The sequence below is a fragment of the Watersipora subatra genome, chromosome 3, assembly GCF_963576615.1.
Source record: "Watersipora subatra chromosome 3, tzWatSuba1.1, whole genome shotgun sequence".
NCBI classification, from domain to species: Eukaryota; Metazoa; Bryozoa; class Gymnolaemata; order Cheilostomatida; family Watersiporidae; genus Watersipora; species Watersipora subatra.
The window spans coordinates 51086480-51108287 of NC_088710.1; the positions used below are offsets into that span (position 1 = coordinate 51086480).

The following is a 21808-nucleotide window of genomic DNA, read 5'->3' on the forward strand; positions in this document are numbered from 1 at the left end:
AGATGTTGATAGGCAAATTTCATGCATTCACTTACACTTCATTCTAGTAGTTTAGTTGCTAATTTTTTTTAAAGCAGATTCTAGAATTATTTTATTGACCTAGCCAACAACTAACTGTCTTGAGTATTAAAGACACCATCAGTTTTATATAGTACTACACTTAAGGGTTTTACACAGTGCTAAAACAAGTCAGCGTTTATGTGGCTCAAGACGACCTATGAAGAATTTTAGCAATGTATATACCAAAATTAGTGCGCTTAATTAAACAGGTAAAAAATAATTACTGATGTTTCTTAAAGCAATTATTGTTAGAGCTTTAACGCATCCAAGATTAGAATTGCCAATATGATAATATTATTAAGTTATTAAAATTTTACGATACTTTTTTATCTAATGCGAAATTGAACCACTCATTATTATTATTGGGTTCTTCTCATTAAGACTGCACTTAGCGAGTGCGTAAAAGAGTGTAGAACACAATATCCTAGTAATTAAGAAAGCGGTTCCAAATAAGAACTTTGTTTTGAAGTGTATATGTTTTTTCATTGTCTCTAACTGTATCTGCATGTGTTAAATACTTATCAGGATCTTAACTCACTGTACGAGGTGAGAAAGACTAATAAAGGAGATCGGTTCTTATCTTATGGTATTATTATGGTTTTTGCTCTTTGATGAGTATTATACCTTATGCTATCACATTGGAACAGTGGCTCAACACCTTCAGCGGCATACCTAGCAAACAATTTATGCCTTCCCTGCTTTCTCCTTTTCTCCTTTTCTCGGAGACTCAATACCAGTATCTTCTTTCATTTTTGTAAAGTTTATCTGTCCTTTTTTGTAGCTTTCCAAGCTGTTTAATGTACTTTTTTCATCATATCCCAGATATGAGAAGCATAAGCTTGACCAAAAATAAGATGAGCATTTTTTAGTAGGCGTGTCAGCCAATTTTAAAACCCTCCTAATCATTGCTAGCTTTTAGGTAGCTCTTGTGGTTATTTTGTCTAAGTGTTCATTCCATTTTAGACTTGACTTTAATAGCATACCTAGATAAATATGAGAAGACACATTAGTAAGTTTTTTTCCACACAAAAATGTATCCAGGATGGTCAATGATACGTTAGTCAACATGTAGAAAGGCGTACTTATCAACATTGTAACTCGATATTACATATCTGCTTCATGGAAGTAAGCAGATAACTCTAACGGTAAGAAAGCGGTGAAACGTTTTTAGAGCACGCCGGGAGTTGTTTTTTCATAACTTTTAAAATTAACTTCATAGGTTTACTAATTCGTTGAAGTTGATAGTCCTCAAACAATAGTCGCTTAGAGTAGCCAGCGCGGCTCGCCTTGAAACTTCTTTGTGTGATAACTCATTGTTTATGGATACATGTTAGCGAAACATTTACTAAGGTCAATGCGTTTCACTGCGAATCGTGTTACGAAATACTAACCGAGTGTCTGCTGCTTCCTTCTCGATGTTCTAGAATTACACCAGCTGTGAAATCAACGAAAATGATTTATTCAAAGGTGCATATCCTCATTATTGTTATTACACAACGCTTCATTAGCAAGCTATTAATCAATCTAACTACAACGCTAATTTAGTTAATTGTTTATTGTGCAACCAATTATAACAATACTTCTGCATAAGGCGTTAAAGTTTATCTACGTTAAAGTAGTACTAGTAAATTCTTTAGAAAATACAAGCCAGGAATTGAGATAAAGATTGCTTTTTATTTGCGTTAAAACCAAAGTTATCAGGCAAACTTTTTATCGTATGATTACTACGATGCACTGCTATATCTGAAATCAGCATTACCCGTTTAGAGTTAAATGTTGCCTAGCTTTTTAAAAACTTGTTTACTTAATATGCATTACATATTGGTGCCTACTTCAAATAAATGAAAATATGTGTGCGTGTGTGTGGTTAAATACAAATTAATGAAAAAAGGAAATAAACTATAGCAAAATTCACTCAACCTGAGCACGAGATAATGATGATGGAGCCATAGGTGCACTGTAGCCCAGCTAATGTCAGGCAAGCCCCAAAAACAGCTAACAGCAGCAGGACAAAGGCGGGCCTCAGCCTACCACAGTCAGAGAGACAAGAGATAGCATTTTACTTGTGTTTTCATGTTGATGTGTGAACTCTCTCTCAAAAGGTTTGGCAATCAACACTGATGTGGGGTATTCTTGCAGCATCTCCAGTTTTACTTGGCATGCAAGAGGTGCTTGCAAAACAATGGAAATAGATGTTTCTACTTTTCAGCTAGAATTTTTCATTGTAAGTAGTAGGATGTGATAAAATAATTCAGCTGCAAAATCCAGATTTATGTGTGGTATCAACTCAATAAACAGCGTCGTGAAAGCTCACAAGCTAAAAGCACTTTTTTCATATTTCTAATCCAATATTAATACATTTGAAGCTTGTTTATTTTTAATACATTAATAAGCTTACATCAAATTTTATGCCTGAATGACCACGTATTTTAAAGGTAAATTGGCTGGTTTAGAACGAATTACATGATGCACTATGCGACCAAAGGTCTCCGCTAATGGGAGATCTTATAGATATGTAGTCTAATGGAAGATCTTATAGATATAGATTCAAACTTGAATCATTCTGACAACTTTCAATATCGAGTTTGTGTAATGGTTGATTAACCCTCTTGACAATAATCTTAAAATATCCTTCAACATTGCTTAGTTGCCAGAGATTACTCTATAATCAAAGTGTTCAACTATTTGGCAATCCTGTGGAGACTGCAGTCTCTCTACTGCAATCCTGTGGAGATCCTGTTTATTGAGTCTTTATGAAACAGGAAATTTTGTTGAAAAACCATTTCAACACGTTTATCACCTTGCACAATTAAAAGTTATTTAGAAGTTTTGACAAATTACATTTTTAGTTGATTTTTGCATGATTCAAAAATGTTTTCATATGATAGTTGGAAATTAAGCAATCACCAAAAGGTATTTGAAGCTTTTGTATTTTGCATTTTATACATTTTTGTATCGATGCAACATAATGATTTTTAAGGGAAATGATAAGTGTTACAAAATAGTGATAAATTCAATAATAAAGAATTTATATTTATAGTAAATATATAACATAAAAAAAGTTAAACAATCATGGAGTCAGCACCTGGGCAAGCAGTTATTACACTGATTAAAGATTTTAGATGCTGGTAAATATTGAAAGTGTTCAATAGCACTACTTTTCTATCTTTTGCGCCCAAATATGCAGAATTAAATGTCACCTAGACAAGTGCGCTACAAATGTATGACTTTAACAGGTCACAGAATGATAAAAATTTTCACCATGCATATTAGCATTATCTGCAATAGGTGTCTAAAATGACGCAATAATTTTCTTACTATTGACATACATGAAAAAATACATTGTTTTGATAGTTTCGTACTTTGTAAAAAGCTAGTTTTTTTCCTGTACAAGCTGTCTTTAAATAGCACCCTAATAGAAAGAAGTAATATGTTTTGGATTTTTAGTTAAGCAAGTGCAATGTTCAGCCGTCTTCGTGTAGCATTCATGGAGGATTGTGTGATGGGCAAGCAAACTGCATCTAATAAGTTCAACTTTAGTTTGTAATTGATGAGCTGGCAATTGAATGTGTATAGTATTTATCATGCACCAATTCAATTTTTATGTTATGCTCAGCAATCTTGAAAATTATTCTATTACATTTGGTTTTAGTTTGTATTTTCGATTTTGTTTTTAGCACCAAACTGTGGTTACCTTAAAATAAGCTATACAGGAGACTCCCCTACAATGTGAATAATCTATTCTAGAATTTATTTTATTAAGAAATCTATTCAAGAACGTTCATGTTATATGAACTTTCTTTTATACAAAGCATGAAATGCATGTAGATAGCCTAATCCGTTCTAAGTTTCCCCAAACGCAACCCTTTAACCGTTTAAAATGAACAAACTAAACCGAAATTCTTAATTTGATGACTGTGCAGTAATTGACTGTGGTATTATTAATTTTTATCGACAACTTTTCCTTTTTTTCTCATCTCAACCAACTGGCACTTGGTGTATGGTCATGGTATGGTCATGATTATGGTAATTTTAGGGAATTATCGTAAGTTTTAATTTTATGGAACCATACACCTTCAGTATCATTTAAATTGATTATTTTAACTTTTTTTCACAGCAAGGTCTATACAGCAAAGAAAAAAATTGTATGCCTAAAATTAAGTAAAACATCTATATAATAAATACCCTTTAACTACTATACAACATCATTTTTCTCGAAGGGCGGCAAAGGAGGAAATGATACCTTCAAGGCTAACTGTGGTACTCTCGTTATTCAAATAGAATTTGAGAACTTGCACAGATTAGATGCTTTACATTTTATTGACTTTCTTGCATAATACGATGCACAAACGTTATGAAATTTTTTTATGATAACTGGAATTCACGTAAAAGGAGGCTAATGTTATAAAGGCGTCTACTGTATTACCAATATGACAAGTTTTATATCACTATTATTGACCGAATGTCAGGTTTGTTGTTATTTACAAAATCGGAGTTGTGACATTTTTCATACTGAAGAAGAGCATGTTTTGTCACACTAGTTTGACTTGTAAATTTAAAAACTTGTGTAGCCAGTTTTTTGACTGCATAGAAATGTTTTGTAGGGACAAATTTGTAAAATTTAATCACCGGTGCCCCATTTCACAAATGCAATTCACAGTTTTCATAAAGAGACTATTAGTATATACATGTATTTTGATTTTTGACAGATTTTATTCATCTGCAGCGGTGATGGTCTGTAAGCTTAACTGGTTGTAAGCATAATTTTACAATGTCGCAGGGCCTCACACACAATGTGATTTTAAGTATATAATATGTACTTGCAATTAATTATTTAGAATTAAAATAAAATTTTCATTTTTCGAAAGTTATTTGTTAATTTTGTTCTACTGCAGTCAGAGCGTGTGTTGATTTTAAAATATGCATTTTGTAGATTTCCTAGTTTACTTGTAATTCTTATCGCAATTGCGTTCACAAACCGCCCGACCGCGCAGCGCCATTTTATTCCTTTGTTTCTTATTGCTCCTTGACTCTTAAACTGGGCATCAAACCCAACACTTATGCAGTTGGCTATTTATAGAACTCATGCTGATTTGCTGATATATTTCAAGCTATAAAAATTGGAGGTAATTTATTACATTAATGCATAATATATTAGACAAAGTAGTGACAGCAGTCATCACAAACGCTGTGATGGCTGCTGAAGATCATTCATTGCACATGATTTCTTGATTGCAAAAATTCATGCACTACAATTTTGATTATATACCAAGCTGATTGGCTGAGATGCCATATTCTTCAAGGTTTGGATATGCTTGCAGTGCGTAAGTTTAGATTGTAATAATATGGCTGCTTGTAATCTGTTGGCATCAAGGTCAACCTAATCATTTTTACCAAATTTCTTCTTTTGCAAAATACGTACACTATTGCTTGCTGTGACAATGAACTAGCTATTGAAATATATCATTAGCATAATTTGTAAGTTTTTATTTGCTAGGTTTTCCTTAAAAGCTACATAGCTATTTATAAACAGTCAACAAAGTATTTCATGACCATTATTTTTGTTACCGGACTTAGAGAAAGTCATGCATCTCTGATTCATTGTGTTATAACTTAGTATTTGGTATTAAACGGCTGACTAATTTTTGGCATTAAACATTACCAAAGTGGCATCACGTTTGATTTCATAAATTTAATCTCATCAGTTTAGTAAATGTTGTCATGAGATGAAGCGGGGTTCAAGCATTTACTGGATAGGAAAGCGGTTGGTATACAGTGACATTGCTGCAGGCTGTAAACGAAATCATATTTACTATTGTTATTATATTTTGTTAGGTACTTTTCATTGTTCTTATAATTGGTTTGACATTGGTGCTGTTTGCTCTGCTATCGCTTGGGCAATTACGTGTACTTCTATCAGATTGTAGATGCAGTCAAACCTCTATCTACCTAGGGTTACCTAACATATGAAGTATTCAACATTTAACATGAAAATAACTGATCAATGAAATACCGTAAAACTTTTAGTTGAACGCCGTGGCGCTCTATTTTTGAATCCTTCATTTAGAGTGGTGCTTTATGAGAGGTGACGTTCAAATAAAGGGTGGCGTTGTATTTTTCATACACCTCGTCAAAATGCTGAGAAGATAAATTTAATCCTTTTATGGGTGAATCCTGTGTCGCCTTTGGGTAGTGCGGCATCTAATGCCTACTCTTCTTCAGGTAGTGCGGCATTAACCCTTTTGGATTGCTGACTTACCTCTAGTTTGTTGTAGATCTTTAAATAAAAATGCATGGGCAAGCCGATACATATCTCGACCAGTTGGCATCTATTGCTTGCAATTAACGTACAATAGTCATATAGCCTGCGTTGCAATTTGTTGGAGTTTAAAAGTTTTTTATTTGATTTAAAATTTGAAGGTGTGTTTTCCTTTTATAACTATATTTAACAAGGTTGCATTCATCCATATGTTTGCTACAATTTGCAACCAAAACTGGCTTTTTATGTGCAATAGAACCGAAGTTACGAGCATCGGAATCAATTTAAGCTCAGTTCAGATTACCGCAATCATGCTATCAAATAGTACACTATAAATCTGCAAATTTATAAGTTTTATAATAATAATAATAATAGTCTATTAAATGCTACCAATATATATTAAAGAATAAATGACATAAACAAGCTGTAATTATAATACATATGACAACAAAAATTAACATTTTATAACAAATATTAACATTTTAAAAACAAAAATATTAGCATCGTTCGCTCGGCCAGTTGCGTTCTGGTAGTTGCTTCTGTTTGGAACCATTTCATTTTTTTTGGCTGTTCAATACCTTCCACGAAGCTTCTGACCTCAACCCGTTTTCTGCATAGCTGAGATAGTTGATATTAGCATCCAAACCAATTTTTAGCAGAGCAAAACTTTTTACACGATTCCAGTTCAAATCGAAAACTTTAGCTATCGAAAATTAGCTTCAAAGGGTTAGCCTCAAAATACGTAGTAGCACATTTTTTATTGTAAACGAAACATGCATCGAAGTATCAAAACCACGTTAAAAAAGGAACTACAATTAGCCTGATATGGTTACTAATTATTTTTATGTTGCAATCAAAGTTTTCAATGAAAAAACTGTAAAAACTTGGAGTAGGAAAACAGACTTCGATACGAACAGAAACTACGAACGAATTAAATGTTATAGATGTAATCGAGTCAATATTAGTATGGCTTTGTGGACATTTTTCATCGATAACTTGTTATTATGGGTTCGCAAAGATTAAGAATGTCAAATAGTGGCGTTCAAATAGAAGTGGTGTTCATATAGAATTGGCATTCAATTAAAGGGTGGCGCTCTGTATTTAACCCTTCTCCCTTAGTTGTGCTCAAATAGAGGCGGCGTTCAAATCAAGGTGGCATTCACATACAGGTTTTACGGTAACAACAACTCCTTAAAATAACTGCAACTCCATAAAATAACAACAGTTCTATAAAATAACTACAACTCTGTAAAATAACTACAACTCCTTGAAATAACTACAACTCCATTAAATAACGACAACTCCTTGAAATAACTACAACTCCATTAAATAACGACAACTCCTTGAAATAACTACAACTCTATAAAATAATAACAACTCCATAGAATAACTGTAACTCCATAAAATAATTACAGCTTCATGAAATAATTATTGTCATAAATTATGCCGGAGCAAGTATTTTTAAAAGGACATGTATTTTTTTTATTTTTTCCACAGGTTTTGAATTTCAATATAAATATATGTAAAGCATTAAATTAAATGCATTATATAAAACTATGTAAAAATAATAAATGTGAAAACCCAAATGATACGTTAACTTTTAAATTAATAAAGTAACAATCAATAAAATGAGGTTTTTGTTGTTACTGTGAAGGCAGCCTTTATGATTACTTACAGTTGAAAATCTATTTTGTTCAGCTACAATTACAACATACCCTTCACCTAACTTTGGGAGAGACTCATTATGAATGTCTTATGCACTATTTTACCTATAGAATGCTATAAAAGAGACCAAGTGCAAACCTACTTATAATATATAATTAACTTAATCAATTTGAGGGCTGAGCAACGATAAAAAAGATAAACTCACCGACAAGTCACGCGTCTAACGATTGATTTAATCATTCTCTATTTATTAGACGACTTAATCAACACTCCACATAGTTTTAACTGTCAAACTACACAGGAACCTAAATAATTTTGATCAATTTGACAGTTACAGTATACAGATTTAGTTTTATAGAGATGAGTAGTTTTATGACTAATTGTATGGCAATTCCTGTTATTGATGTAGTGTCTAGGTGTCTCATGCAAGATTTTACTAATTTTATGGACCACTGGAGGCGTGGTGTTTGGCGTGCTCCTGAGCAGTCAATATTTATCCATATACCTAGGAATTGCTGACCTCTCTGTTGTGATAGCGATGATACTGAAGGGGAAGTGATAGTGGTCAGCTTATACCCAGGGCTGTGTTGAGTTCTCATAAATAGGAATTGCCTAATTCAAATACTGTTTACAATGTAATCTTCATGGCTGAGTTGTTTTGATGTCTGTTCACTTCAATATTTGGTCAGCGATATTGTTCACATCTTATTATATTATGGTCCTTGACCTAAGCCAGCCAATTAAAAATGAAATTTTGCCAAATTTTATCAGAGAGTATTGATATTTTTCTATAATTTGTGATTGTCAATAGTTGCAAAGAGACTGACAGAATCGAGATGAGTAACGTTGTGACTTCAATGGGATAGCCGATATCAACTAATGCAATGATAACAACTAGTGACTTCATATTGCATGTATTTTTCTTCTGAGCGTTTTAATCACGATGAAATTTTGTGGATTATAATCTTGGAATGTCCTGGCAGTCAGATCACTTTAGGCATAAAAAACAATCTTAAATGATATAAAAATGGCAATAATACTTTTTGATAACTTCTACTAAAAGTTTGTGTAAGTTAATATTTGAAAATGAAGACTCTGTTGTTGCTATCAGGTTAACTCCTACCCTTGTTTAGCAATTAATCCTTGCTCTACCAAACCAGCAAATAATTCTAGGAAATTGTCTCCCTTGAACAGTTCTATACCTAAATCGCAGTTATAGTATAATCGCAGTAATAATCGTAGTATACGCTGTTTCTATGACATGGTTAATCTGCTGTTTGTGTCGTCGTCTGCAAGATTGGAAAAACCCATAAGTTATGTGAATTTTGTTACTTGCAAATTTTTATCAAATGATTCATACTTGCGAAAGATAGAAATGGCACCTGCTAATGATGCACAAGCTATTGCACTTTAAACATCCCCATCTCAGTTGCTTCTATTTTGATTTGAGCAAGACAGGAGGGGAATCGCTTTGGTGTGGAATTACTTAGGTTTTTTAACAAAGTACTCGCGTTATGCCGCAACACACGAAACTTCATTGAAACACTTATTGCAAGGTAACTCAGCATGCGTATAAGTTACAACATGGGCAACTCAACGCACACACAATGGAAACTTCGTTTAAGCATTAAATGAAGCATTCATTTAAGCATTACCCCTATATAGGGAAATTCAAAGAGAATTTTTTTTATTTCTAATTTTCCAATTTATGGTGTGGCTAAAATGGAAGATTCTCTATGGACTGATTCTGATAATATTTAAACGATTTTGATGACAATAAGACCACATATTCAGTTCATATCAAACTTTGTGAACTTTTGCACTGTTGCAATTACGATATAAACTTATCTATATCGATAGACAGCTGTACACAATAGACTTAAACTCTTTAGCAGTGTGTATCTAAAAAATTATGATCAATAGTAACGCACTCATAATTGTATTAGTTGTAACTTTGTTGTCGCAACAAGTATTACCCTATCTTATTGGAATTTCTACAAAAGCCTCAGACAGCGGAAAACAAGGTGGTGATAATGTGTTTAATACTCATTGAAATTTGAGTTAGTCGAATAGCTAGCCAACTAAATGACTACCCTACAGGATGAATTTATTCGCAGAGTTAAGTTTCCCGCAAACTGCCTTTTTCGTGCATATTCGCAGACTAATTTGTTCGCGGGTGAACGCAATCACTCTCTATGAAGAGTTAACTCTATTGTGGCTAGCAATAGAGTTAACCCTTTGCTGCGCACACTGCGTAATTCGGTTTCTATTTAGCTTACAACTACGAGTCGATCATGCTAAGCTATAAATTTATTGCTGCGCTCAGAGGTTTTCACGAATATTCATCGATTTGGAGGCCTTTGATGAACCAACAACTTGTGGTAAGTAATGAATTTTTTTTCAAAACCATTTACTAAATTAATAATTGACTTCTACTTTGTTTCTTTGGTAAAACACAATATTTATTTTGTCCATCCCTACCGTTTCGTTATTTGTTTTAGTGTGAGAGAGATTTTTCATCATGCACGGAGGCACAATGACTGCAAGGGTGATAGATGTCATTCCTAGAAGATCATTCAGGGAGGTCTTGAAATTGAGGTTGAAGTGACCGCAGCTGCTAACGAGGAGGATATATGTTTTAAAAAAGGAACAAAAACGCCTTTACGAGCACAAATTTTTGGCCAACCGGCAGAACTTTGCAATAGTAAGCCACGAGGAGAGTTCTGATGATAACTCTCTTACCAACCATGTAGTAGCGAGAGAATCGCCTTTAATATCTACTCAAGACAGTGTCAGCGATATAGAGCTGCTATTACCAAAATAGTTAATCAGAGAGCACCATTACACTCTAGTATTTACTTATCAAAAGTATCAGTTTAATTTTATTGCCAGACTACCGCCATATGGGCTAAACTGTTTTTATTTACTCCATTCATCGTTTGTAAAATTTTATTTGTATTTGAAATATTATATTTGTACACTCAAGTTTGTAATAAATTATAATATAACTATACATGAAATAGAATATATAACATAATCATGTTTGCTGCAGCGATATCAAGGAATTGTTGTTGATGAAGGGGGTCTAGGTTGACTGGTTGCTTCTCTGCCAATATTCCTGTCCTGGTGAATATTACTACTTGCCTCTAGTTTTCATAATCAGAATAGGTTCCGTTTCATTCTCAATCTGCAGTAAACACAAAAAAAGAAAATATATTAATAAGTGTAAAGGAAGTACAAAAACAATAGCTGAAGTATTTAACAAAAGCGATCAGCTTTTAACAAAAGAATTAACTAACGCAGCTAATCATGGAAAAACGTATCTGCACTGCAAATCAAATACATACCATAATGTCCAGATCTGAATCATTATCACCCTCAACTTCGGTATTAGAGGTTGATGAAGTTGATTTCAATGTAAAAAGACTAGGAGAGATTTTTGCGAAGACGGAGCCATACCGAATAACTTGTGAAAACCTTGAGTAATTTTGTAAAGAAGTTTGATGCATTGGCAATGAGGTTAACTTGAAGCCCCAGCAATGATTTTAAAAAGGTTTTAGAACTCAGCTATGTTTAGTATTTGTGCTTAGTGGCTAGTTTTTAATTTGATGCAGTAGTTATTCTCCCTTGTGATTAAAAATAGAGCTAATTATTCGCGGAATTTAATATTTCGCGAAATTGACTGTTCGCGAATTTTTATATCCATCGAATATTTTCATCCTGTAGGGTATATTGACAGTGTTTAGCGTTGACCTGTCTTACTGCTCACGGATAAGCGTTCCAAAAAATTATGAATTGTTCCACGAGTAAATTGCTCCTAATTTAAACAAAGTTGTCTGCCCTCTAATCCTAATCAATATAAAATGTGTAGACTGGTCGGTGTCGCATTCTCATTGCTTATGTGTGACCATTTGTTATGGTAAATACTGCAGTGTATTTGTATAAAATGAGATGTAATGAACATTTGTTGCAGCTTCCAATTTAAACCATTTTCACAGACATGCGTTTACAGATGTCGGCCGATTGCTTATCCCCGGAATGACAAGGCACCAACAATAATCTACAACTTTCAGAACAACCATTCTCGAAGTCCGGTTAAAATCTGCTTAAATTGTTCTTTCATAGAGCTAAGTGGTGGTTAGGTCAGGACAAAGAAGGTCGTTATGATTTAGTCTTTCTTTAGAGCCTCCGTCTGCGCAGAACTGCTACTCAAATCAGTGCCATAGGCATTGCTGACTCATTCACTCATTCAGTGTATTTATTTGCTAGCTTGGATCCCATCATGGAGGCCGGTGGAGATAGTGCGTCCGCTGACCTTGAACATCACAAATCAAGCGGCTCTGTCAAGACCAAACACCAGCAGAACGGGGTATGTAGCAGTCAGCCAGGAGTCATAACTCCTGTTACAATACAAATGTAACAGGAGCCACTCATTATTGTAACTCTTGTTACAATATGACAACGTTCTAAATTTTTAAACTGCCAAAATAGCTTGAGGAACCATATTTTATTGTTTTTTGATGTATCTAAGGCTATGAGCTGGATAGAAGGGCTCCGAAATGGTGACGTCGTAAACACCAATATCAATTTGGATACATCTCATCGCCACTTTTGGTCTTCTTCAACAAATGTCAGCGGCAAACGACATTCTGACCGGCTATTTCTAGTAAAAATTACTCCCAATATTTTTTTCAATGAAGAAACCTTTTTGGTTGAATTGTAACAACAGACAAGCACAGTATTTATTGATGTTCAAATAACTCGTATGGGAAATTTGAAAATAGTTTAAAAATGGGTACGAGACAACACTTTATCTCGTAACCATTTTTAAACTATTTTCAAATTTTTCATACAAGTTAGTTGATTATCTCATGTTAGATAGAATCATGGAACACAAGCTTATTTGAAATATTGTTTTTTAAGACAGAAATGCTGCTCAGATTACCAAAACCTGCTGTTTTTAGCAAAATGTATATGTAACAAGGACAATCTACCATGAATTTTGTAAAAATGAGCGCGCTACTTCTAATATGGTCATAGATGCACACGTGCGTGTCGAGAAATTTCTTCGGCTATTAGTGACTGCAGATTTTGTCAGCTAATACAAATGTGCCAATGCAGTCTGACTGGCTTGTATGCATTGCCAAATAATTGCTTGTGTAAACCATATTATGTAAGCCATACCAAGACGATGGATTGCTCAATTGTGGTCTAGCTCAGGAATCAGAGTGACCATTTAACTTCATAACAAATAGCTTAGAGTGGACAACTTTAACTTTGTCCTTCCGCTGAGTTATGCAACACGCGGCGAGCTTACGAGTGGTTTTTGACATGAATGAAAGCCACAAAATATCCTTTCGTTATGATGTAAAGTTGTTCCCAAGACAAGACAGGAAAACGAGTCTTGCTGACTGCTTTTTGACATGTTTTGACAGGTCGAGTCCACTTGTCTCTCAGTGAGCAATCACAATTGGTTCAGTTGATGACGTCTTGACAACTCTGATCGTTATGGCTTCATTTTTCTTTACCACCTATCTCGACTATACTTCCTATAGTACTGCGTGCTGTTTGCCTTCGCTGCTAAATATATCTTTAAAAAGTATATACGTACTTGAAGCCTTTGTGCGACTTGAAAGTTTGGGAACATGTTTCACAGGTGTGCTCTTGACCATTCTTACAAGGCATCAGTTTTAGTAAATGCTCGTCTGCTTATTATGATGCTTGTTTATTGCCCAGCATGTGATCCTTGGCTGCAAAATCTTCATTTTTCATTGCCTTGCATCGCTTACACAGCTCTTTAAGGCGTGCCAAGTGATAACTGTTCTTTGCATATGCTTATGCAGATAAGCTGTATTGAGATGCAATCTTCACTTAGAGCACCATATCTTTGTATTGTGCCTCAACAATTTTAGACAGTCGTACAGTTTCACAGCTCAAATGGTACACGTAAGTCGGGCGCTGTACCAAATAAGGAGACAACTTCTATTACGTTAAATGATAATCACCGACAGAAGTCTTCCAGTGAACACAACATATTTGAGTCATCGCTGAAGGTAAGTAAAACACGTTCAACAGCTAGGAGTGCTCGAGTAGCTGATACACCACAGAGCATGCGATGTGAGCGAAGAGAGTTTGTGTACCTTTTTAGTGGCCGTTAGAGCAGTGAGTAGTAGAGGGGCATGCGAGCAAGAAAAGTGGTGTGAGCCTTAGCTCTTAGGGTTATAAGGTAGCTTTGTCAATGCTCGATTGTTATTTATTGAATATAGACTAAAAGACGGAACTTTTGATCGTGCAAAGAAATAGTAAAAGTAACAATGGCATTTTATTGCAGTAAATCTTTTATTTTAAGAGTATATCTAGTTGTCCACATTGCTCATCAGAAATTTAAAAATGGGTCATGCAATATCATAATTTGTGGCTCATCCAGAGATATAATACATCAGGCAGCGTTGAACATTCAATGAAAAAAACTGTAAATAATTCATGGCTTCTGCAAGGTTGCTGTGTTGAGTTCTGTCAAGTATTCTTTCACATCGAATGCGGTATGTCATTATAATTGATATTTTGTTGCGAAACCTTTCTAGCACCTTCTGACTTTCGTTTCTAAGAACTCCTCAAGTGTGCATGCAGCTCTATACATTTCAGGACATGCCTAAAAAGGATAAGGTATTGCTAGTGCATTGAGCTGCTTGACATTAACCTTTGATCAACGCAAGAGAAAAAAATCTCACAGTTACCATCTTACAGCTCAGTGTTGCCTTTAGATGACACGCTGGAATTTGTATTTTGACAGTTGTTTACTAACCCTCCGTGTCATGTCATCTTTATAAAGATGTGCAGTTCACATTTCACCTTACGCGAAAAATGCTCATATTTAGGTGCCAGCAGAGCACAGGAAGCGCTCAGGCTCTCTTGTATCTTTGTCTCATCAAAGACCTAAATACGTCGCTGTCGAGCACTTGTGCGACAGTATTGGAATTGGCGAAAGGCCATTGTCGAACAGTTCTCAGGACCCGGATAAGTTCACATCATTTGCCGACTACGTGCAGGTGAGCAGAAAGAAAAGCACTGTTAGTGCACTCGGATTCAAGGGCCCGTCTAAGACCATGAGGTGAGTGACTTGACTTGTCAATCAGTGTATGACTTACAACTAGCAGTCGTTTTAAAGATGAACTCACCAGTTTTTTGTAGAATTTAGCATTTTATCATTAATATCAACCATTACAACGATAACAACTAAAGACGCCATTTCGCACGTATTTTTCTTCAGAGCGTTTCAATCGCAATCAAGTATTATCGATTTTAATCTTGAAACATTTTGGCGGTCAGATCATCTCAAACATCAAAAACAATCGCAAATGATAGAAAAATACCGATACTTTCTGATAAAACCTACTAACATTTTATGCAAGTTCATCTACAAGGGTATTTTTTTATTATAGCCAAGGCACTGTCTTTTTGAGTAGTAGTGGTGGTCTGTGGTAATACACCATCGTTGTGGGTTTGGTAGAATTTACAAGGAGATATTCAGCAATCACCTTGTGAAAGCCTGAGGGTCTTCGTTGTTCATTATTGCTAAGTCAAGGTTGGGTGCTTATGAAAGGCCGCAGAATCTCAAGTCAAGACATATCCCAATCCTTTGACACCTGTCATGGTAGTGAGATGACGGAAAGACTCTGTGGCAACAGCTAAGGACTATTTTGGCTCCTGAGCAGTTGTTTTTCTTATCCATATCTTATTAACATTACATTTTACTCTCAAGTGTATCTAGCAAAAAGTTACATGGGCTGATCAATTGGAGTAATCAGTAATCAGTTGTACACAGGCTGTAGGTATAATTATTTTTACCGGTTGTCAACTGCGGATCATCTCGGACAAGAAAAGGTCACTTTGTTAGCCCCCATGTTTTAGCACCATAACCACTGCTCCTAGAATTATGTAACTCATTTGATGCTTCCGTCTTTGCTCTATGCATTTCACCTATCAGTATTCAAATTCTTTTAAGTAGGTTCTCTTACTGCTGATATCTTTCTAGTGGTTCTTTATGTCTGATTACGCATCGCACCGGGATGAGCAGATTGCTAAAGCTGTCAAAATGGGCAGCGAAACAGACGAAGTTGTTAAGATCGTACTAAAGCTCTCGTCTGTTTATAGCAATTGATTTCTCTCAATACTATTATGATAACTACTACTCCAGCTATTGCTCTGACACTTCCAGCTTATTCTGTTGCTGGCAATGCTTTGGATAGTGACAATATATTGAAACATTTATGATAAGTTCTGGTTGAGTTTGTAGGCGTCGGCTCGTTTACAAGAATGGAGAATGTAACGTTTCTCACAAACACATACGAAAAGTCAAAAGACACTACCTGGCAGATATATTCACAACTCTAATTGACTTGAAATGGAGGTGGTCGCTCATCATATTCGTAATGACATTCACGCTGACCTGGCTGTTTTTTGCGATGATATGGTATATAATATCATTTACTCACGGAGACTTTGATGAAGTAAAGACAGCAGATCCTGACCATCAACCTTGCATAGATGCAGTGACAGACTTTCCAACAGCATTTCTCTTTTCCCTCGAAACTCAGCATACGATCGGATATGGAGGCCGCGCCGTCACCTCTGAGTGCCCTGAAGCTGTTATTATGATTATGATTCAATCTATTACAGGAACCTTAGTTCAAGCTCTCATGACAGGTGAGTGAGATATCAGCTCAGCATTTATGACAGGTGAATGACATATATGACACATCGGTGCAATGTTCAGGACAGGTGAGTGAGATATCAGCTCAGCATTTATGACAGGTGAATGACATATATGACACATTGGTGCAATGTTCAGGACAGGTGAGTGAGATATCAGCTCAGCATTTATGACACGTAAAACGCATATTAATGCAGTCTTCCTGACAGGTGAATGGCACATCAGTAAAGTGCTTATGGCCGGTGTATGACACATCAGCTCAATATTCACGACAGATGAAAAACACATTAGTGCATGTTCATGACAGGTGAATGACACATATCAGTACAGTATTTTTGACAGATGAATGACACATGAGCTCAGCACTTATGACAGGTGAATGACACATGAGTTCAGTACTGATGACAGTCAAATCAAAAAATATATTTATGCAGTGTTTCTAACAAATGGCCTCATAAATGCTGACTGACAGCTAGTCAAATCTCCCATGATAAGTGAGTGATTGTTGTTCAACGCCTCATGACCCTAGTGACACACTAGTCAAATTCATAATGACAGGTTATGGACACAATAGGTACGTGGCACAACAGACATTTATGACAAGTAAGTGACACAGTAATTTAATCTTTGTTTGCATCAGAGTAACATATCAATCTAAACTCTAGGGAGATAAGAGACATTTTGTAGTGCACTGTATTCATTTACTTGCTAATTGGCTGTTTATCACCAGAACACTGAATGAGTTCAGGCCAGCATTTCCTGCCTGTTAGGCTGTGGCATCCGTTGCATATACTCTGCGATTCCTCCCCTGATTCGTATAACTTATCTGCTGTGGCAATAGTTTATGTACTATCTATGTACTAAATCCGATATTGGCTATTTTATTTCTCGTTTGTGTTTTAGTGTTTTATTTGTTATTCAGCTACTGTATCTATCATTATATGATGAATCCTCTCCTTTGCCAGGAATGATATTTGCCAAATTGTCACGGCCAAAGAAAAGAGCTGAGACGCTGATGTTCAGTAGAAAGGCAGCAATATGCTTAAGAGATGGTGCTCTATGCCTTATGTTCAGAATAGGAGACATGAGGAGCTCGCACCTTATTGAGGCCCATGTTAGGGGCATGGTTGTGAGAAGACGTGTAACACGGGAAGGGGAGGTAACCATTCACACTGAGTATTACCCAAGCCATATATGATACAGAGTTAAAATGTGGGAGTCACGTTATTGCCATATCATTTTACACAAATTTTGCTGCAATCAAAAACATTTGCACAAAGCATTATGGCCGGGTGATGTCCATATTCTAACTCTGTATGGGCAAACTAAAACTCTTCATAAAAGCTTAAATAATGGTCATGAAAGATTTTTTTGTGACATGAACATATTATATGTAATATACAAAGTTGGCACACAGTGCTCATGCTTTCATACATGTATATCTTTTTTGTCTGTGTTATTTTACTGTTTGAAATTCATCATTTGAACAAAAATGGTATTCTTCATTTTAATTACCATTATGATACGTAGATCCTAATATTAATTACATGCATATGACCAAAGGAGACCACAATTGAACTGCGCAGTAGTGACTAAAGTACTGTATTCGACAATAGCTTGTCCAATACAGTACTTTGCTTTGATAATTGTCATCCAAGTTGATCGTGATCTCCTGCGTCCACCAAATTTTTATTAAGTTTAATGAAAAATTTACAATTAATCAATAATTTCAAACTTATACAGAGGCATTAGAAAAGCTGTAGATATGATCAGTTGGTAAGGTGAAGTAGCTATAGTTGTGTTTGTACTCACAGTCTATACTTTCTCACCTTCATTGCGTGTTATACTTGTGCATGTCTGTCACACTCATGTACATAGCTCCATGATCATCAGTTTACTATTGTAATTAGTCTCCGGTATCCTGCTCCGTTCATGAAATTTTGCTCATTGAAAATGTTTTGCGTTGAAATTTTATTCACTCGATTTCGTTTTGCGAGAAATTTAAGAATTTTCTTACTAATTCACCAAAGGTATACATCAGCTCTAAATAGCTTCCAAATATGGTTCTGTTTGCCTACGCCTTTTGCACAAGTTTATTGAAGAGCTTTTTGTGGTACAACAAAGATAGCTTATTTTTACCTTAACCAGCTGATTTAAAATAAAAACAGTTTTCTAATAGAATAGTGTTTTGCAATAAACTTCCGAAGGAGTCGTCTCTTGTGGCCTGATTGTTTGATATTAGAAGTTTTCCTGGTTTGTACTAAATGTTGTATGTGATATTGTTAAGTTTCCTTGTAGTCTTTGCTATGTTTAGAATAGAGACACACTTGTGCCAATATTACTATTGCTGATGGCAAATATTTATATATAGTGAAAGGCTAGGTAAATACTTGTATGTTTATATACGCGCTATATTAAGAATTGAATTAGAAAGAAATTTCCTTACAAATGCATTTGTGGAAAACTTGCTAGCTCCAACTGGATCTTGCTTGTCAGGTGCTTCCCTTGGATCATCAAGATGTCAACTTTGGTTTCGACAACGGAACAGATCGGCTGCTCATCATCTGGCCAGTTATAGTCATTCATAAAATTGACAAGTTGTCTCCATTCTGGAGAATGTCTAAAGCTGATTTGGATCGCGAAAACTTTGAACTAATCATAGTTCTCGAAGGTAATTTGACCAGTCACAGTTGTGCCTTCTCTTCTTTGTCTCTCATTTTTTCCCTCTGTCGCTTCCCTCGCTCGTTTTCTCCTCTCTTTTTCTCGCCTCTATCTTTTTCCCCCTCTCTCCTTCCCCCCCCCTCTCTTCTTTATCTCTCTTCTTCCTCTCTCTCCCTTACCCTCTCACCCCCTTACCCTCTCCCCCCTTACCCTCCCCTCCTTACCCTCTCCTCCTTATTCCATTCTTTTTGTAATGCTTATCAAGGTATTGATTCACTTGTGTATAAAACATGTGAGATATTTCATAGAGAAGCTTTGAAAAATTTTCTTTCTGTGGGTTTTAAATTGTTCAGAGAGAAAGGTTAATACTGTTGCTGTTAATACATCTGCTGGCTCTCAGGTGTCAATTCTAGTTTGACAACAAAAGATAATGATATTTTGAAGTATTGCCACATCTGTTATTTTATCACCCAACAAATTGTTAAATTATCACAGTACTTGCGCTAAGTACAGGATTTACATGAGTTGGGAGTTTAAGAGGCTGGTTCTCATAAACCAGACAGCGTTCTGAAACCAAATAATTTCAGATCTGGCAGGAGCGTATGAGTGTGAAGTTTGCATAAAACCAGTGGGAAATGTAGAACTGCACAGCGTTTACACAGACAGACATACAGACACACAATGACAATGTTGGGTTTATTAGTATCGATTACACTCAAGTTACACACAAACCTTCAGCTTGTTTAAAACGATATCAATAATTTGTGTCACTTTTTTAAAGGAACGATAGAATCTACAGGTATGACTACACAAGCCCGAACATCGTATCTTCCCGGAGAAATACTCTGGGGGCAGCGTCTGGAAAGACTTGTCACCTTTCAAAAAGATGATGGCGAATACCAAGTGGACTATTCTAGATTTGAAAATACCGTAGCCGTCGATACCCCTAGCATGAGGTAAGTTTCACTCGAGTACTTGACTCGGCTCGTCAGCGACATTCTATGGAATTTTTGCAATACAGTTAAACGCCAGTTTTACAACACTAGTAGACTTAGTTGGTTTCGTTTACCTCACAGTAATTCAGATGAACACAACGCCAGTGAGTTATTATTGCGCTCAGATTATTCCCTTTCTAACTAAAGTAATCCCTTATTACTTCACGGTTCAACTTTCGTGGCTTTAGTACTTCACAGGTTTTACATATTCACTAAAAATTGAAGAACATTAAGAAATTAAAAAGTAAAATACATAAATCTCCATCATACTTTGGCCCAGTGAGAGCCCTCCACAAGAATCATTATGATAGGAGTCGCCAGTTTTCCTATTGCATTTTGTGAATTGGCAAAGTGCTTGTGTCATCCTTGATCATGCCTTTTAAACCCCGTCGACCCTCAAAATCATCTATGGGACGTTAGAAAAAGTGCTTACTATTATTGAAGAAGTGACGTTAAAAATTGGTTTTTATTTCGTGAATTTTTACTTTTCGCTGGGAAGCGCAGGTCCTGATAAACCGTGACAAATGAGGGATCTCTGTACATCTTCCAATCATCTACCTTATAATTATGTTATATCGTTTATACTTTTAATTAATATCGTGATAAATTCTTCAACATTTTTACGACGTGGACAAAATTTAGCTTTTAAGTTATCTGTTATGTAGGAGATTAAATTTGCAATCATACATGTATTATTGTCTGCTACATCGATTGTACGCAAAACACCCTAAAGATGTGTTTTTATCTCATTTATATGCAACCTTGCTTTCCACTTTTTAAGGAAACTTAACACAATCGATTAAGGTGTCATGAGAGCTTGTCCAACGCTACCAAGTTGGAAATATTATCTGTGTCAGGTTCATGCGTAGCAGTTTATATTTCACAGCGCTAAGGAGTTGGCAGCCATGCATCCAGACTCCGACAGCAATAGTGAAGAGGAATTCACACTGCTCAGAGCAGATTCTATACAGACGAGCGAGACGGAAGAAGGGGATGAGCTACTTCTACCAGATAATAGTACTGCAATCAGAATGTATGATATGCACAATGGAAGGAACAAGAAGTAATCTATTTAGATTATAAAAACCCAACACTCTGGTCAAAGTCTAAGTGCACAAAATATAACGGTCTAGTATAATTCATTCATAGTTTCTGGTGCTGTTAATATTAGCTTTTGCATCTTCTTATTCAACATTTTTATCTATTTTAAACTTATACAGACTTGATATATGTCATAGACTAGCTAGGTAGATTACATCATCCGCAAGAGGTAACACTAGAGATTCTTTTTACATAAGCAATATATCTTATGCTATATTATCTCATTTGCTATGAATGATACACTAAACAAAAAGGTCTATTTCTATATTTCATCAGAGCAACCTATAATCGAGGATAGTTTGTTCGAAATACGCATTGAAGGGTTAAAAAGAGTTAACGAGAGAATTTTTAAAA

At 35.4% G+C, this 21808-nt stretch overlaps 1 protein-coding gene across 2 annotated transcripts; it reads left to right on the forward strand.

Moving 5' to 3' along the window:
• The first annotated feature begins 1425 nt into the window (after nucleotides 1-1425).
• Nucleotides 1426-21694, forward strand: LOC137392212 (G protein-activated inward rectifier potassium channel 3-like). Of its 2 annotated transcripts, none has more exons than XM_068078868.1 (9): nucleotides 1426-1527; nucleotides 12254-12353; nucleotides 13897-14037; nucleotides 14863-15095; nucleotides 16281-16690; nucleotides 17663-17856; nucleotides 19194-19368; nucleotides 20140-20314; nucleotides 21240-21690. In XM_068078868.1, the coding sequence occupies exons 2-9, from the start codon at nucleotides 12267-12269 to the stop codon at nucleotides 21418-21420; spliced, it is 1596 nt and encodes a 531-aa protein (XP_067934969.1). In that variant the 5' UTR covers nucleotides 1426-1527; nucleotides 12254-12266; the 3' UTR covers nucleotides 21421-21690. The 2 variants fall into 2 exon arrangements, with proteins under 2 accessions (XP_067934969.1, XP_067934968.1); XM_068078867.1 differs by lacking the exon at nucleotides 1426-1527 and adding an exon at nucleotides 5778-5824 and having other exon boundaries at nucleotides 21240-21694.
• The last annotated feature ends 114 nt before the right edge of the window (nucleotides 21695-21808 follow it).

What these genes read in the sequence shown, in the direction of transcription:
- LOC137392212 (XM_068078867.1), top strand. Translation starts at nt 5,787, where the DNA reads ATGAAGCGGGGTTCAAGCATTTACTGGATAGGAAAGCG. An exon ending in AGTTCAAGCTCTCATGACAG is followed by an intron (nt 16,691 to 17,662) that starts GTGAGTGAGATA and finishes CTCCTTTGCCAG; the next exon opens with GAATGATATTTGCCAAATTG. An exon ending in GTCGATACCCCTAGCATGAG is followed by an intron (nt 20,315 to 21,239) that starts GTAAGTTTCACT and finishes TATATTTCACAG; the next exon opens with CGCTAAGGAGTTGGCAGCCA.